Source organism: Giraffa tippelskirchi, chromosome 8 (assembly GCF_054371585.1).
Source record: "Giraffa tippelskirchi isolate mGirTip1 chromosome 8, T2T-mGirTip1v1.2.pri, whole genome shotgun sequence".
Classification (NCBI taxonomy): Eukaryota; Metazoa; Chordata; class Mammalia; order Artiodactyla; family Giraffidae; genus Giraffa; species Giraffa tippelskirchi.
In genome coordinates, this window is record NC_137282.1 from 122,068,885 (window position 1) to 122,082,277 (window position 13,393).

Genomic DNA, 13,393 nt, shown 5'->3' on the forward strand with positions numbered 1-13,393 from the left:
ACTAACACAGCTTTGTAAATCAACATTACTTCAATAAAATTTATTTTTAAAAAAGTAAAGAAAAAAGTCATTAAGCAATCAAAGACAAAGCCCCAAAGAGAATGAGAAATCTTTGCAGCTGGTTATACCACCTTTAGACTGTGTGATTCCAGCCAAAGCTGCCTCTCTCCAGAGTCCCCAGCTGTAAGGAATAGGATATTGACTGAATTAGGGGAAAATGAGAGGCGCAATCCTAGTTTTAGTTAGAGTCCTCTGATAAACAAAACGAGTATTACCATGGGACCAGCCTCTGTGCAACTATTAAGATAATTTCCAATACAGATGGTTGAAGATTTCTGGGTACCACTGCCCCGTATCGGCTGATCATGTTGGCCAATTGTTTTAACTTAAAAGTGTATCTGCAGGGTTACAGGAACTTCTCTCACTGAAAAGCTTTGTGTTGAGTTTGGTTATTCACACTATTCACCTATTCACCCTAAACTTGATTTGCTGACTTCAGAAAAATGGACTGTCTTTGTTTCTGTTTAAGCATTCAAAACAAATATGTGCTGTGATTCCATTTGTGTGTGTGTGTGTGTGCTCATAAAGGCACTTTTAAGTATAATTAGAACGCTAACACAATTCTTATCTCTTTTTGTCCTTTAGATAAAATTCCGTCACCATTCCCTATGTCTTTGAGAACAAAGTTGGAAAACCCATTTGTTCTGATCAAAAAAGATCTCCAAGCTGTAAATGAGTTTTTTGCATTAGAATTTTTTCTGCATCTGAGATTCAGCAATTAACTTGAAGAGGTCGGGGGAACATCTGTTTTCTGTCTGTCATTCGAGAATTAGCATGGATAAGAGCATTTAAAGTCCCAGCACTCTAAAAAGCTGTGTGTTCTTACCTGCTGGTAACAACAACACATTCGGTTATTCTGGCCTGACAAGCTATCTCGGCAGACGGCTTAGAATTTTTCTCTGGCTTAAAAAAAAAAGTCCTTAATTAAGAACCAAGAGAAATGGCACATCTCTTCGTTTTCAAATAATAAGTGAACTTTACCTCTTTAGCACATTGAGGATGCTAATTGGGAGATAGCAAATTGCAAACACCAAGAGCACAACCATCAGCATCCGGGCTGTTTTCCGTCTGGCTCGGATCTGCTTTATTTCAGCCGCCACAGCGCTAATCCTGGATTTGGTCTGCTGTCCGGGCCCCCGAGGCTGTGAAAGAGGATGCAGGGCCTTCCATTTTCTCTGAACAACAGAAGATGTTCCCGGAATCTGAAAGGAGTGCAGATCCTTTATTGCTATCTGATTTAGGAAAGTTCCACTTTGGAGGAGTAATTGGAAGACAGAGTAAGGAGAGTATCCCAGCCACCTGTGGTCTGGGAGGTTTGCTGAGTGGAGTGTGTTCTGGAGTAAAACCGTCAAGTGCCAAGTAGGAGTCTGGGTGGGAAAACAAAAGTTGCAACATCACAATTTTGTCCAGGTCTAAAGAGAGCTGCAAATGGAAAACATATCTCTTTATAAAAAGAGAAGTTGTCCCCACAAAGGAATAATATTCAGTTCTAAAAAGAAATGTTATCAAGCCATGAAAAAAATACTAATGCATACTACTAAGTGAAAGGAAGCCATCTAAGAAGGTTACCTCTTGTAGGATTCCAAATATATGATATCCTGAAAAAGGTGAACATATGGAGAGTAGAATGATCAGTGGTTACCAGGGGTAACGGGAGGTGGATGAATTAGCATCGCACAGAGGGTTTCAGGGCAGGGGATATACCTGCATGATGGATACATTTCCTCACACATTGTCCATTGTGTCTGAATATACCATCCAAACACATAGAATGCGCATCAAAAGTGAATCATAAAGTAAACCGTGACTATGATGAGCAGATGCAGGTTCATCAGTTTTAACAAATGTATCTCGCTGCGGGAGGAGGTTGATAATGGGCGGCTACCCATGAATGGAGGGAGGGCAGAGATAGGAAAACTCTGTAACTTGCCCTCAGATTTTCTGTGACTTTATAATTACTCTTTTAAGAAAAACCTTCTTGATTTACAAGAGAGAGAAATGAGAACTGGGGAAGCAGAGCACCTATTAGGAATTCTGATTCAGCTCAGATACCTGGGGTTGAAACACTGAAAACCTAAGCAGGTGATTACCAAGTCGCCTGCATGGCTTTTCATGCATCAACACTGCCACCTGCTGGCAGCCGGGGAGTTGGGACTTTTGTTAGGTTTTCTGCTTCTCCAGTTTAAGGTAAATCTTTAAATAAAAGGAATAAAAACAAAATAAAATATGCTCTACTGCTTATTATTTGTTCTTATAAAATTTCTTGAAGTCAACTTTGTGGCCCAATCCTTTAAAGTTCACGTAAAAACCTTGAAAATCCCCTATGGTCTTCCGTGATCATTTCCAATAGCTGGAATTGTGTAACATCAGTTACACAACTTGTACTTTTCCATTTCTTTTCAAAGTTATTTGATAACAGCAGGGAGTCCCTCCAAGTATAATATTGTCTTAATTATAAGCTCATGAAGATTGATAGGGTTTAGTGAGCAAAACAATAAAATTCAGCATGTGTAATTTTTTAAGAGGAAAATGTGCCAACAAGCACACCGTAAGAACATCCTAGTTCTTTAAGATTATTCAGCTGTTGCTTTTATCTCTGCACCGAAAGCCAGAACAGACCAGCATGTCCCTATGGTCTCTCACAATGGATGCTGGATAGACTCTGTTGCTTTATTCATCACAAGATCCAAGTCTGTTAGATAATCTTTAATTTGAGAAAAGAATTTTACTTTGATTTCCACGAAGATGAATTGATACGATGCTTCTTTTGAATATAAGTATTCCCTCTCAAAAAGGAGCAAATGAAAATAAGGAAAACCTGCCTTTAAATTGAAAAACATGTGACAAATGATTTATCTTTGGATTCTCTATGTTCTGCCATATGGGCTGACCTTTCACATCAAGGTGGCCCCACTCAATCTTATATATTGACTGAGAATCCTTCCTCCTCTCTGAGTCATTTTTAAGCAGTCATTTTTAAAAATAATTGAGAAATTGCAATGGATGTTGGAAATTCCCAGAAGACCTCTAGCATGAGTAACCCTATTAATGTCTGCCAAATTGTCTTGAACTCTTTCCTAAACAATCTCTAAGAGCATTTAAACTGAAGCAATCTATTATACAGTGCCCCCCTGAGGAAAAAAAAAATCAATATCCTGCATCTGATGACTTCTGCAACTATCAGAAAAAGTTGCCATAAAGAGAAACTGCCACAGTGGGCATGACTATGGTTCCTGCAATCATAAAAAAGTGGTAATGATGTCCTCTCTTAGATGATGATCTAAATACAGATAGAAGATGCTAATCCTGCACACATTGGGCAAAGACATACAGTAGTCCCCACTGACAATTTGTCTATGTCAAGAGAAAGTCAGTACATCAATAGAAATTGTTGATATTAACTGAACACCAGGAATGATGCAAAATCTTGAGTAATTTTTAATGCTTTCTTTAAAAACATAGTTATGTAAACCCATTTTACAGATTATCAAGCAGTTTTGAGAAAGATTAAATAAAATATCCAGTCTATATCTTTAATAAGTGACAAGCCAGAATATGCACACAGATGTGTCTTATTGGAAAGTTCATCTTTTCCCATTGTGATGTACTATTTCCATCTACAAACTTCAACACAATCTGATAAGAAAGTTAACAGTTTTTTTAAATACATGCTTAGTTATATAAAGGGGTTTCCCAGGTGGCTCAGTAGTAAAAGAATATGCCTCCAATGCAATTGATGGAGATTTGATCCCTGGGTCAGGAAGATCCCCAAGAGAAGGAAACAGCAACCTACCCCATGGACAGAGGAGCTTGGTGCACTACAGTCCATGGGGTCGCAAAGAGTCAGACATGACTGAGCACACACTTTAATTTTTAGTTACATAAAAGCAATAATAGTCATACAAAAGGGCTTCTGAGAGATTCAGGCCATTTGTCCACAGGGGGAGGTCTTTTCCTCGCCATCTCAGCAAGCGCTAAACAATCGCTGACTATGGAAGCACACACACACTATACAAACACAACACATAACATACACACACACACACACACAGTACACACATACAGCACACACACATACCATACAAACACAACACGTAACATTATACACACACACACAGAGTACATGCATACAGCACACACATACACTACACAAACACAACACATAACATACACACATACACACACAGTACACACATACAGCACACACACATACAACACATACACAAACCCACACACATACTTCTTTTATTCGACTATTACAATTAAACTTTATAATCACCTTTGATGTGAAAATACATCCTGGAACAGGTATTAACACAGTTAGGAAATGGAACTATCATGTAAATGATGGCCCTTGAAACCTGCCCTGTCTAAAGACGTCTTTGTGGCCAGGATAAGCAAACATGCTGCAAACATTAGAAAGGGCATAAAAGAATATTGTGAACAAACAGTGAACTTATATGAAATGAATAAATACAATGAAAGAAAAGATAATTAAACTGACACCTGTTTGTCTTTACAAACCCTGTTACAACAAAACAAACCAACAAACAAAAACTCCGGGCCCAGATAGCCTCATTGATGTAATATTCAATCAATCATAAAGAATAATTTCTATCTTATTTAGACTCTTTCTAAAATTCAAAGAAAATATAATATTTTAATGAATTTTAATGATAATCAGTACTATAAGAACAAATGAAAACCACTGACCAAATATTTCATATGAAGACAGAGGAAAAATTCCCCAAAATACGTATTGTTAAACCAAATCCAACAATATACAAACATATAATAGATTTGACTCAATAAATCAATCAAATTTATTCTGGTAATACATTGTGGGTTTAACATATAAAAAATCAATCAATGTAACATCATATTTGTAGAAAAAACTATGAACATCTCATTAAAGAAAGGAAAAACATTTGAAAAATTCAACAACTTTGATGTAAACTAGTAATAGAATCTTTCTCAACTTGACAAAGGGCATCTATGAAAAGTCTTTGGGCTATCTTCTGACTTAGTGCTAAAGATGAACAATTTCCTCCAAGACTGGGAACAAGCCAACAAATGTTTCTCTCATACGTCTACTCAACATTGTACTGGAGATCCTAGCCAGTAGAAGAAGACAATTTAAATAGATAAAAGGTATATAAATTGATTCTACTGAGGACACATCGTTGCTTACAAAGAAAGTCTTAAAGGATTTACAAGAATGCCACTAGAACTAAAATCATGAATTTAGCAATGTGCAGGACCCTAAATCAGTAAACAAAATTCACTATATTTCTATATACTAGTGATAAATGATTTGAAGTTTAAATTAAAAATAACACAAGTTTCAATAGCAAAATATGTATTCTGGAAGTACACTTAGCAAAATGTGGACAAAATATGTATAGATAAAATTACAAAAATTTCTAAGAGCTATTAAAGAAGACCTAAATAAATGAAGAGATGTACCTAAATGTAAATAAATGAAGAGATGTACCATGTTCACAGATCAGAAGATTTAATACTGTTAATATATCAGTTTCTCCCAATTGATCTATAAACTTAATGCAATAAATCTATTCAAAATAATAGCAATGTTAACTTTATGACTCCTTTATGACAGCTTATTTGTTTATTTTTTTTTTTTACCTTGGCTCTTCTCTTTTAGTATTTAAATACACATACTACGTTCTTATGGTCAGGATCATAACCATTTTCTTTGTCTCACTAAAGTAGGATAATGTACTTTTTTACTATTTCAATCACATAAAATATGCTGAAGCTTGTTTTATAGCCTATCGTATGATCTAGCCTGGAGACTATTCAGTGGCACTTGAATGTGTATGCTGTACTTTTGAAGAAGTATCCTGTAGATACGTTAGGTCTAGTTGATTGATAGTTTTGTTCAAGTCTTCTGTGTCACTGATAATTTTCTGCCTAGTTTTTCTATCCATGACTGAAATATGAGTGTTGACGTTTTCTATTATTATTATTGAATTGTCTATTTATGTCCCTACTTGTGCTAGCTCTTGCTTCATGTATTGTGGGCTTCAGTTGTTAAATGCATATAGGTTTAGAATTTCTTAATCGAATGATTTATCATTATGAAATATCCTTCTTTATTTGTAGTAACACTTTTTATTATGCTTCTTTTGTCTAATATTAGTGGTTACTGTTTGCATGCATGCTAAGTCACTTCAGCTATGTCTGATTCTTTGTGCCCCTGTGGATGGTAGGCCTCCAGGCTGCTCTGTCCGTGGGATTATTCAGGCAAGAATACTGGGATGGGTTGCCCTGTTCTCCTCCAGGGGATCTTCCCCATCCAGGGGTCTAACCCACCTCCCTTATGTCTCCTGCATTGACAGGCAGGTTTTTTACCACTAGTGCCACCTGGTACTATACTGTTTGTATAGTGAATAAAGAATTCATTGTTTTACTTTTAATCTCTTTGTGTCTTTTGTAGACAGTATACAGTTGAATCATCTTGTTTGTTTATCTATTCTGCTAATCTCTAAACTGCTTCATTCATTTACATTTAATGTAACTATTAAGAAGGTATAATTTACATCTATCCTTTTGCTTTTTGTTTCCATTTCCATATATATGTATGTATATATATATATATATATATATATATATATATATATATATATATAGTTTCTATTTGGTTCCTCTATTCCTCTATTACTTCTTTATCTTCTGTTAAACAGATATTTTCTAATACAATTTTTATTTTGTTGCCTCTTGGACTATATTCTTTTTGAGTTATTTTTTAGTGGTTTCCCTGAGGACTACACTTAACAACTTAAACAATCTGTTTGGATTAATGTCAAGTTAATTTCAATACTATACAAAAACTTTGTTCCAATATAGCTTCATTCCCTCCTCCATTTGAATTACATCTTCATACATGATAATCTGAAGATTCACAGTTTTATAATTATTGCTTTACAATGTTATCTCAAGTCAAATAGGAGAAGAAAAGAATTTCAAAAAAAATACATTTATACTCTCTTTTATATTTACATATATAATTATTTTTATCTCTGTGTGAACTTAAGTTACTGGCATTTGATTCTGCCTCTGTAATTACAATTTGCTGTTTACTTCCTCATACTAGACTGACTCATTATTATCTAATATTAATTAAGTTCTTTTTGAAGAATGTTGAAGAATAAAGGGTAGCAGAAGAGAATGTGATAAGAATTGGAATGAGTAATTCTTTCAAAATTTTAATCCTTGAGTTAGCTGCTTAGTCACGTCTGACTCTTTCCTAACTCATGGAGGAGCCAGCCAGGTTCCAGTCTCCATGGGATTTCCCAGGAAAATACACTGGAGTGGGTTGCCATTCCCTTTTCCAGGGGTTCTTCCCAATCCAGGGATCAAACTCACATCTGTGTCTCCCAGATTCTTTACCCACTTAGCCATCAGGGAAGGCCCATGGAAATTCAGTTCCAGATTCAAGTATCAGTACAGTTCATACCTAGTTCCTCACATAGTCCCAGACACATGGTAGATTGCAGTAGATATGTGTGGGATGAATTGGCATGAGTTCAATGATAAGATTGAAGTGTTGAATTATATAAGAGCTAGAACTGAAACAATGTTGTCGGGTGCACAAGAGTGAAGATTTAGTGAGTCTTAGAAAGAGGAGTTCTAGAGTCTGTAGAATTTCTAAACTGAATTCTCTGAGTCACATTATCAAAAAGAATATTTAAGCCTTGTTTAGAGCAAAGCATTGGATAGTTCTTTTAATGAGGTTTAAAATCCTTGAGAAAGTCAGACAAGGACAAACACTTTGTCCCCTAATAAACCTACACTTAGAAATTTCAAAGAACATAACAGATTCCATGCATCTCTATAATTTTGAGCAAATAGGACAGGACCTCTGTTTGATGGCTCACCTGATGTGGCCTATGGCACACATAATGCCTTGGAACTCTGTTTATAGACATTCACAGTTGGAATTTGAGAGTTGCTCAAGAAGACTTCTACATAATCACCACTTGAGGTTAATTTACTTTATCATCATTGCTAAAGTGAGCTTAGATGAACTCATTGTTTTCCACTGCAATCTGTTTGTAAATGTTTTTAGTTTCACAGCCCAAGCATTTTATTACAAATCTTCTGGATCATGTGGCTTGTACTATAATAGGACGATTCATCAAAAAAAAAAAAAAAGGACTTTTTCTAAATCTGCAATATAATTTTGAACTTACTTTAGAATTTGAGAAATGGAGAACTATAATGAAGATGTAAACTGGTTAGGATTTGGCTGTTATATAATTATTTAACAAACACTTTTTGAATACTTTTTTGTATAAGCTAACATGTTAAGTGTTGGGAAGATGATGAGCAAAACAGATTCATGTACATACAAGAAATTTGGAAGATGTGTCATTCTGTAAATAAATAAATAAACATATATAAGCATCTAGTATATTTAATGCATACTAACAAGTAAAAATATGAAAGTAGGGATGCACTTAACACTGGGACTATTTCTCGTTAAAATGTCAACCTAAATCTGCAGTATTTTTATGCCTACCTGCTCACCAATGCGTTTTCTCATTTTTCTGTAGACTTTGTTCTCAGTGACTGAACCATGGATTCCCCTCTCTGCTCATCTATCAAAACTTTCCCAGCACTTTCTCTCATTCTTCTACTAACTTTTTTCTTATAAAGTATTTATTGAGCAATTGGAATGTGCTAAGCAGGTTCTAGTTGTAGGGCTACAAGATGAAAACTAGTCTGTACACTCTCTGTCTTAGTAGATTAGAGCAGACAGACAAAAAAAAAATCATTATCATGTTACTTAAAAGTGCTATGAAAGAGGTCGATCTAAGAAAGCAGTCACAAACATCAATTCACAACATGCTTGTTATTTTAGAAATATAAGCAGAGTGAGTCGAAAGGCCAAATAACAGCATATACTGTGAAGATATTTTATTTAACGAGCACTTTTCATGCTTGAGGCACTTGAATTGATCCATCTAAGTGTATCGACTCTGTGAGCTAGATGCTATGCATACCGCTTGGCACAGAAATTTAAGTAACTGACAGAATTCATGCATGTGCTAAACTGAAGGGTTAGGATTCAAACTGATGCAGTCTGGACCTTCAGTCTGTGTTATTAATTTCTGTATATCAGCTCTGGTCATTCACTTGCCCAGCTTGTAAGGAGATCTCCATTTGTTCAAGCTTAACCACATGACTTGTCTGGGCCAATGAAAAGTGAGGAGACTTAGCATACACCAGTTCAAAGCAAATATTTTCAAAGAATTTGCACATTTCTTCCAGCCCTTTCCCTTGATCCCAAAATGGTATGCCCAGGGGAATGCTGATCCTTTGGATGGAGTTCTGAACTGAGAAGACCAAGGGAGCACAGCCACAGTCATCCTCACCAAGATATAGAACATGAACGAGATAAACTATTGCAAACCACATACCTTGGGCTTTTTCACAGCAGAATAACTGAGCAAAAATGGAACAGTTTGACAACACGTACCGGGAAGTGGGGTACAAAAGGAAAAAACACTAAATATTTGCAGTTGACTTCATGGCCAGGTGGAGAGTGTTGAGGAAACTGTCTCTAGGATCTGGAAAATCACCATTCGTGGCTTATAGTGATACACATTTGTTATTTTAATTGCAAAGACAGGGGAACAGAATGCATTTATAAGGTCAGAAAAGAATTGGCTTAAAAAATTAGAAAAAAAGAAAACATTTGGAGACATACAGGGTTGAAAAATGCAGCTGTTGCTCCTATGAAAGGATAAAAGATGATTGTGAAAATTGCTTTGAATAATAAAGGATGAAGAAGATTCCAATTAAGACTCATATTCACCCCCAAATGAAAGTTTTATGAAATCCTTTTAATGGGGAAAGTGGCCCAGTAAATTCTTTCAGTTGGATAAAATATGTCAGAGCAAACAGACTAAGAACATGGCTTTCCACAAACTCAAAATTTAGAAAAAGAGACAGATACGTTTCTGAGGAATGTGGCATTTTCAGAAACAATTTGCAAGTATAAGAAGATGAGTTATATCCTTTGTCTGTCCCTTTATGAACCACTGCATGTTCCTTGATTTCTTTCAACTCATCAAAATTCAGCTTAAATATTATCTGGTCTGAATTACATCCACCTCCACTAAGCTTTCCTCTGATCTCCTGTGGCTTATACTTATTAAGGTGATTTTTATCCTGCAACTGACTATTTCCTTCTTCTAGAATATGAATTCATCGGTGCCACAGACTGGAACTTTTACCAGACATGCATGTGAAAGAAATGCAAACATTTGATGAATGAATAACTGAGTGAATGAATACAGAGCAAAATTATATAACAAATTTCAGTACTCTCAAATCAGCATTATAAACAATTTCTAAAATTCTCAATTCTGCCTGATTCTTCTAAACAAAATAAAATCATTGAAGTTGGAGATTTACCCACATAATAAAAATGCATTATATAAATATTTGCTTGCAGTCTCAGGAGATTTTAAAGGAATTTTTATTTATTTCTCATAAAAAGTAAAATGTATACTATTAGTCCTAGACAAAAATCAAGTCAATTAATCACAGAGGTTTAAAATTTAGCCATTGAGGCAGTTCGTAAAATAACATTTCCTAAATATCCCCCCTAAAAATGCCTAGGCCAGGCAAGAATATTGGATGGATAGCCATCCCCTTCTCCAGGGGAATCTTCCCAACCTGGGATTGAATCTGGGTCTCCTGCATTGCAGGCAGATTCTTTACCATCTGAGCCACCAGGGAAACCCATTTTCATGACTAGGTCTTCATTATTTAGTGGAAAACCTTATTAGAAGTACACACAATCCTTTTCTAAACTATGTTGGTTTCTAAACTATCCTGTTCTAAATTGTGTTGGTTCAATTCACTCAAATTTTGTTTTCAAGGGCATTGTAAAGAAAACACAAGAAAAGTATTTGAAATGACTTACTTGTCTGCACCAGAGTTTACGAAATATTTGTAGATAGGCCAACACCATAAGACACAGTGGAGCCATGTATGTCACCAGAAAGAAGCAGATGTGATACATCTTGGGGTAAATTTCACCTGGAATGAAAGTCAAAATAATAAAGGCTTATGTTATAATTTATAGATTTTTTAAAGGTACATTTGTCAATGTTTTGCTTTTAAAATATACTTTACGTTCTATGTGATTTTACTGTCATGTTATATACACAAAGGGAAAAGTGGTTTAAAATATCAGCTACTTACATTTAAGTACTAAATGCAAAGTCTTAATGTCATTTAATCTACTTAGAGAAAAAAGGGAATTAAACATTATTTTAATTTGTGCTACACAGTCTATCCAAAGCCAAGTGTTCATTTACTAAAAACCCGTTTTTTCTCTTGATTACATTTGGCTATTAATAAAACAATTTGAATTGTCCTATATTTGGATTTACAAGAAGGGACATTATTCACTTGTATCTGAAAATACAAATTTGGAATTAAAAAAATAAAATAAAACAGCAAACGTTTGATAACAATTCTTTTTGTTGACTTCCTAGAACATATACAAAATACTTCTTTAAGTAAGCTGTGTATGCGTGTTGATGCTTGTACTTTTAATAAAATGAAATTTTTAGGATTCTTTAAAGTTAGATTTCAAACCAATATGGGTATCATAAGGCATAAGCACATCTAGGATTGTAGTAATTTCTTATTTATCATTAATTCTATGTATACAGGTGATACGTATCACAGATTAAGGCATTTATTAAGGAATCAATCAATTGAGTGGCACTGTGGCTTAATATTAATTTTTAGTTTTTCTAAAATATATCCATGGCTGACTTTTAAAATAGTTTAAAGGATATTTCTCTTATACTAGTATCTGAATATGTCACAGTGATCCAGCTGCTTTTACTTAATGCAAAACAAGAAACAATATATACTAGATGGATACCATGGATATTAAATACCACTAACTAGATACAATTCTAACTACATGCTAGCAAAATAGACTTTTTTAATTCTAAAAATTACATAACTTATTTTGAGCTTGATATTGACAATGGGATTGGCTCTATACTATTATGGAAGGACAATGTTATCATTTTTATAGATTATATTTGTTTCATTACTTCAGAAAGTATTTTGAAGCATGAAGACTCAGTTATGTGATCAAATGTGATAACAGCAATTTATCCTCAGGTTTAGCCAAAAATAATTATGATGATGACCATAATCACTGATAAAAAAGGCTGACAATTCATTGACTTCTTACTGAATATATTTTAAATCTATCAATGAGTTAAATATCCTCCATAATATTGATTTCATAGTCTTATCTTCTAGAACTTAATAGTCTTATTTTTACTCTTAAAACTGCCTTCTTTCTCAGACAGATGTTTTTCTCCACTACTATCTTTAGAAAGGATGGCAGCGTGCGTGTGGTGCCAGGAGCTCTAAGAGATCAACTTGAGGTGTCATTTTTAACTTCCTTGGGGGCCCAGGTGGCTCACGCTGAGCTCATCAGCTTCTAACTTCCTTTCAAGTTTGTCCTGTAAAACAGGCCAGTTACATAAAAAGTGATAGAATCTGAGCAGCCTGAAGGGAGGAATAACAGACACCCTTTTCCTTTGAAGCTCCACAGTCCATGCAGCATTAGGGGAACCAATTTAAAAGGAACTGGAGAGTTACCTCTGCACTTCCCAGGCACCTGAGTGGCTTTGAACTTTTATTTGTTTTGAAGAAAGTGTCACATAATCTTCCTGCATAAAAATCTACCTTTGAAGCATACATACCTATGAATCTCTGATGTCTGCCCCAAACTAAACTGAGTGAGTGGAGACAGGTAGATTTGGTAGGTCATTTGTTTTTTAAATGCAGAGATGGATATCAGCATTATAATAACAGTCTGCAGTTTTAAACAGATGGGAAACAAAGCTCATTCTGCAAGTGGAATATTTATAAATAGTTGGAAAAAGATGTAATTGACTGGTAAAGGCATATTATGATAATGAACGCCAACACAGACAAAGTTGATCAAGCAAAATTATATTTGAAGGCTAGGATAGATTGCTTTCCTCAAGATATTATTTTAGATAATTGGGGAAACACAATCATCTTAAATTCTTCATTTCATGCCCAGAGTCTAAGCTAATTGAAAATCTAGAAATACCACTGAAAGTTTAAATTATAGGTTAAAACTATCTTTGATTTTTCTCTGCACTTGAGAAATATCTTTTATATATTTTAAGACATTCATATGTATAGAAAAGAGCTACATAAAATGTATTCACTTAAGCATTCCCTAAGTTAGAAAACAGCATTTTAAAGATTAAAAGCTATTAAAATTTGG

The 13,393-nt window shown here is 34.8% G+C and overlaps 1 protein-coding gene across 2 annotated transcripts in view; it reads right to left on the reverse strand.

The window, feature by feature from the left end:
• Nucleotides 1-13,393, reverse strand: part of HCRTR2 (hypocretin receptor 2) — a 128,610-nt gene that overhangs the window by 8,133 nt on the left and 107,084 nt on the right. For both annotated transcript variants that reach the window (XM_081517480.1, XM_081517481.1), the window contains exons 4-5: nucleotides 11,021-11,136; nucleotides 1,042-1,262 (exon numbers count right to left, since the gene is read on the reverse strand). In XM_081517480.1, coding sequence (XP_081373606.1) covers nucleotides 1,042-1,262; nucleotides 11,021-11,136 — 337 coding nt within the window. The remainder of the gene's footprint in view (nucleotides 1-1,041; nucleotides 1,263-11,020; nucleotides 11,137-13,393) is intronic.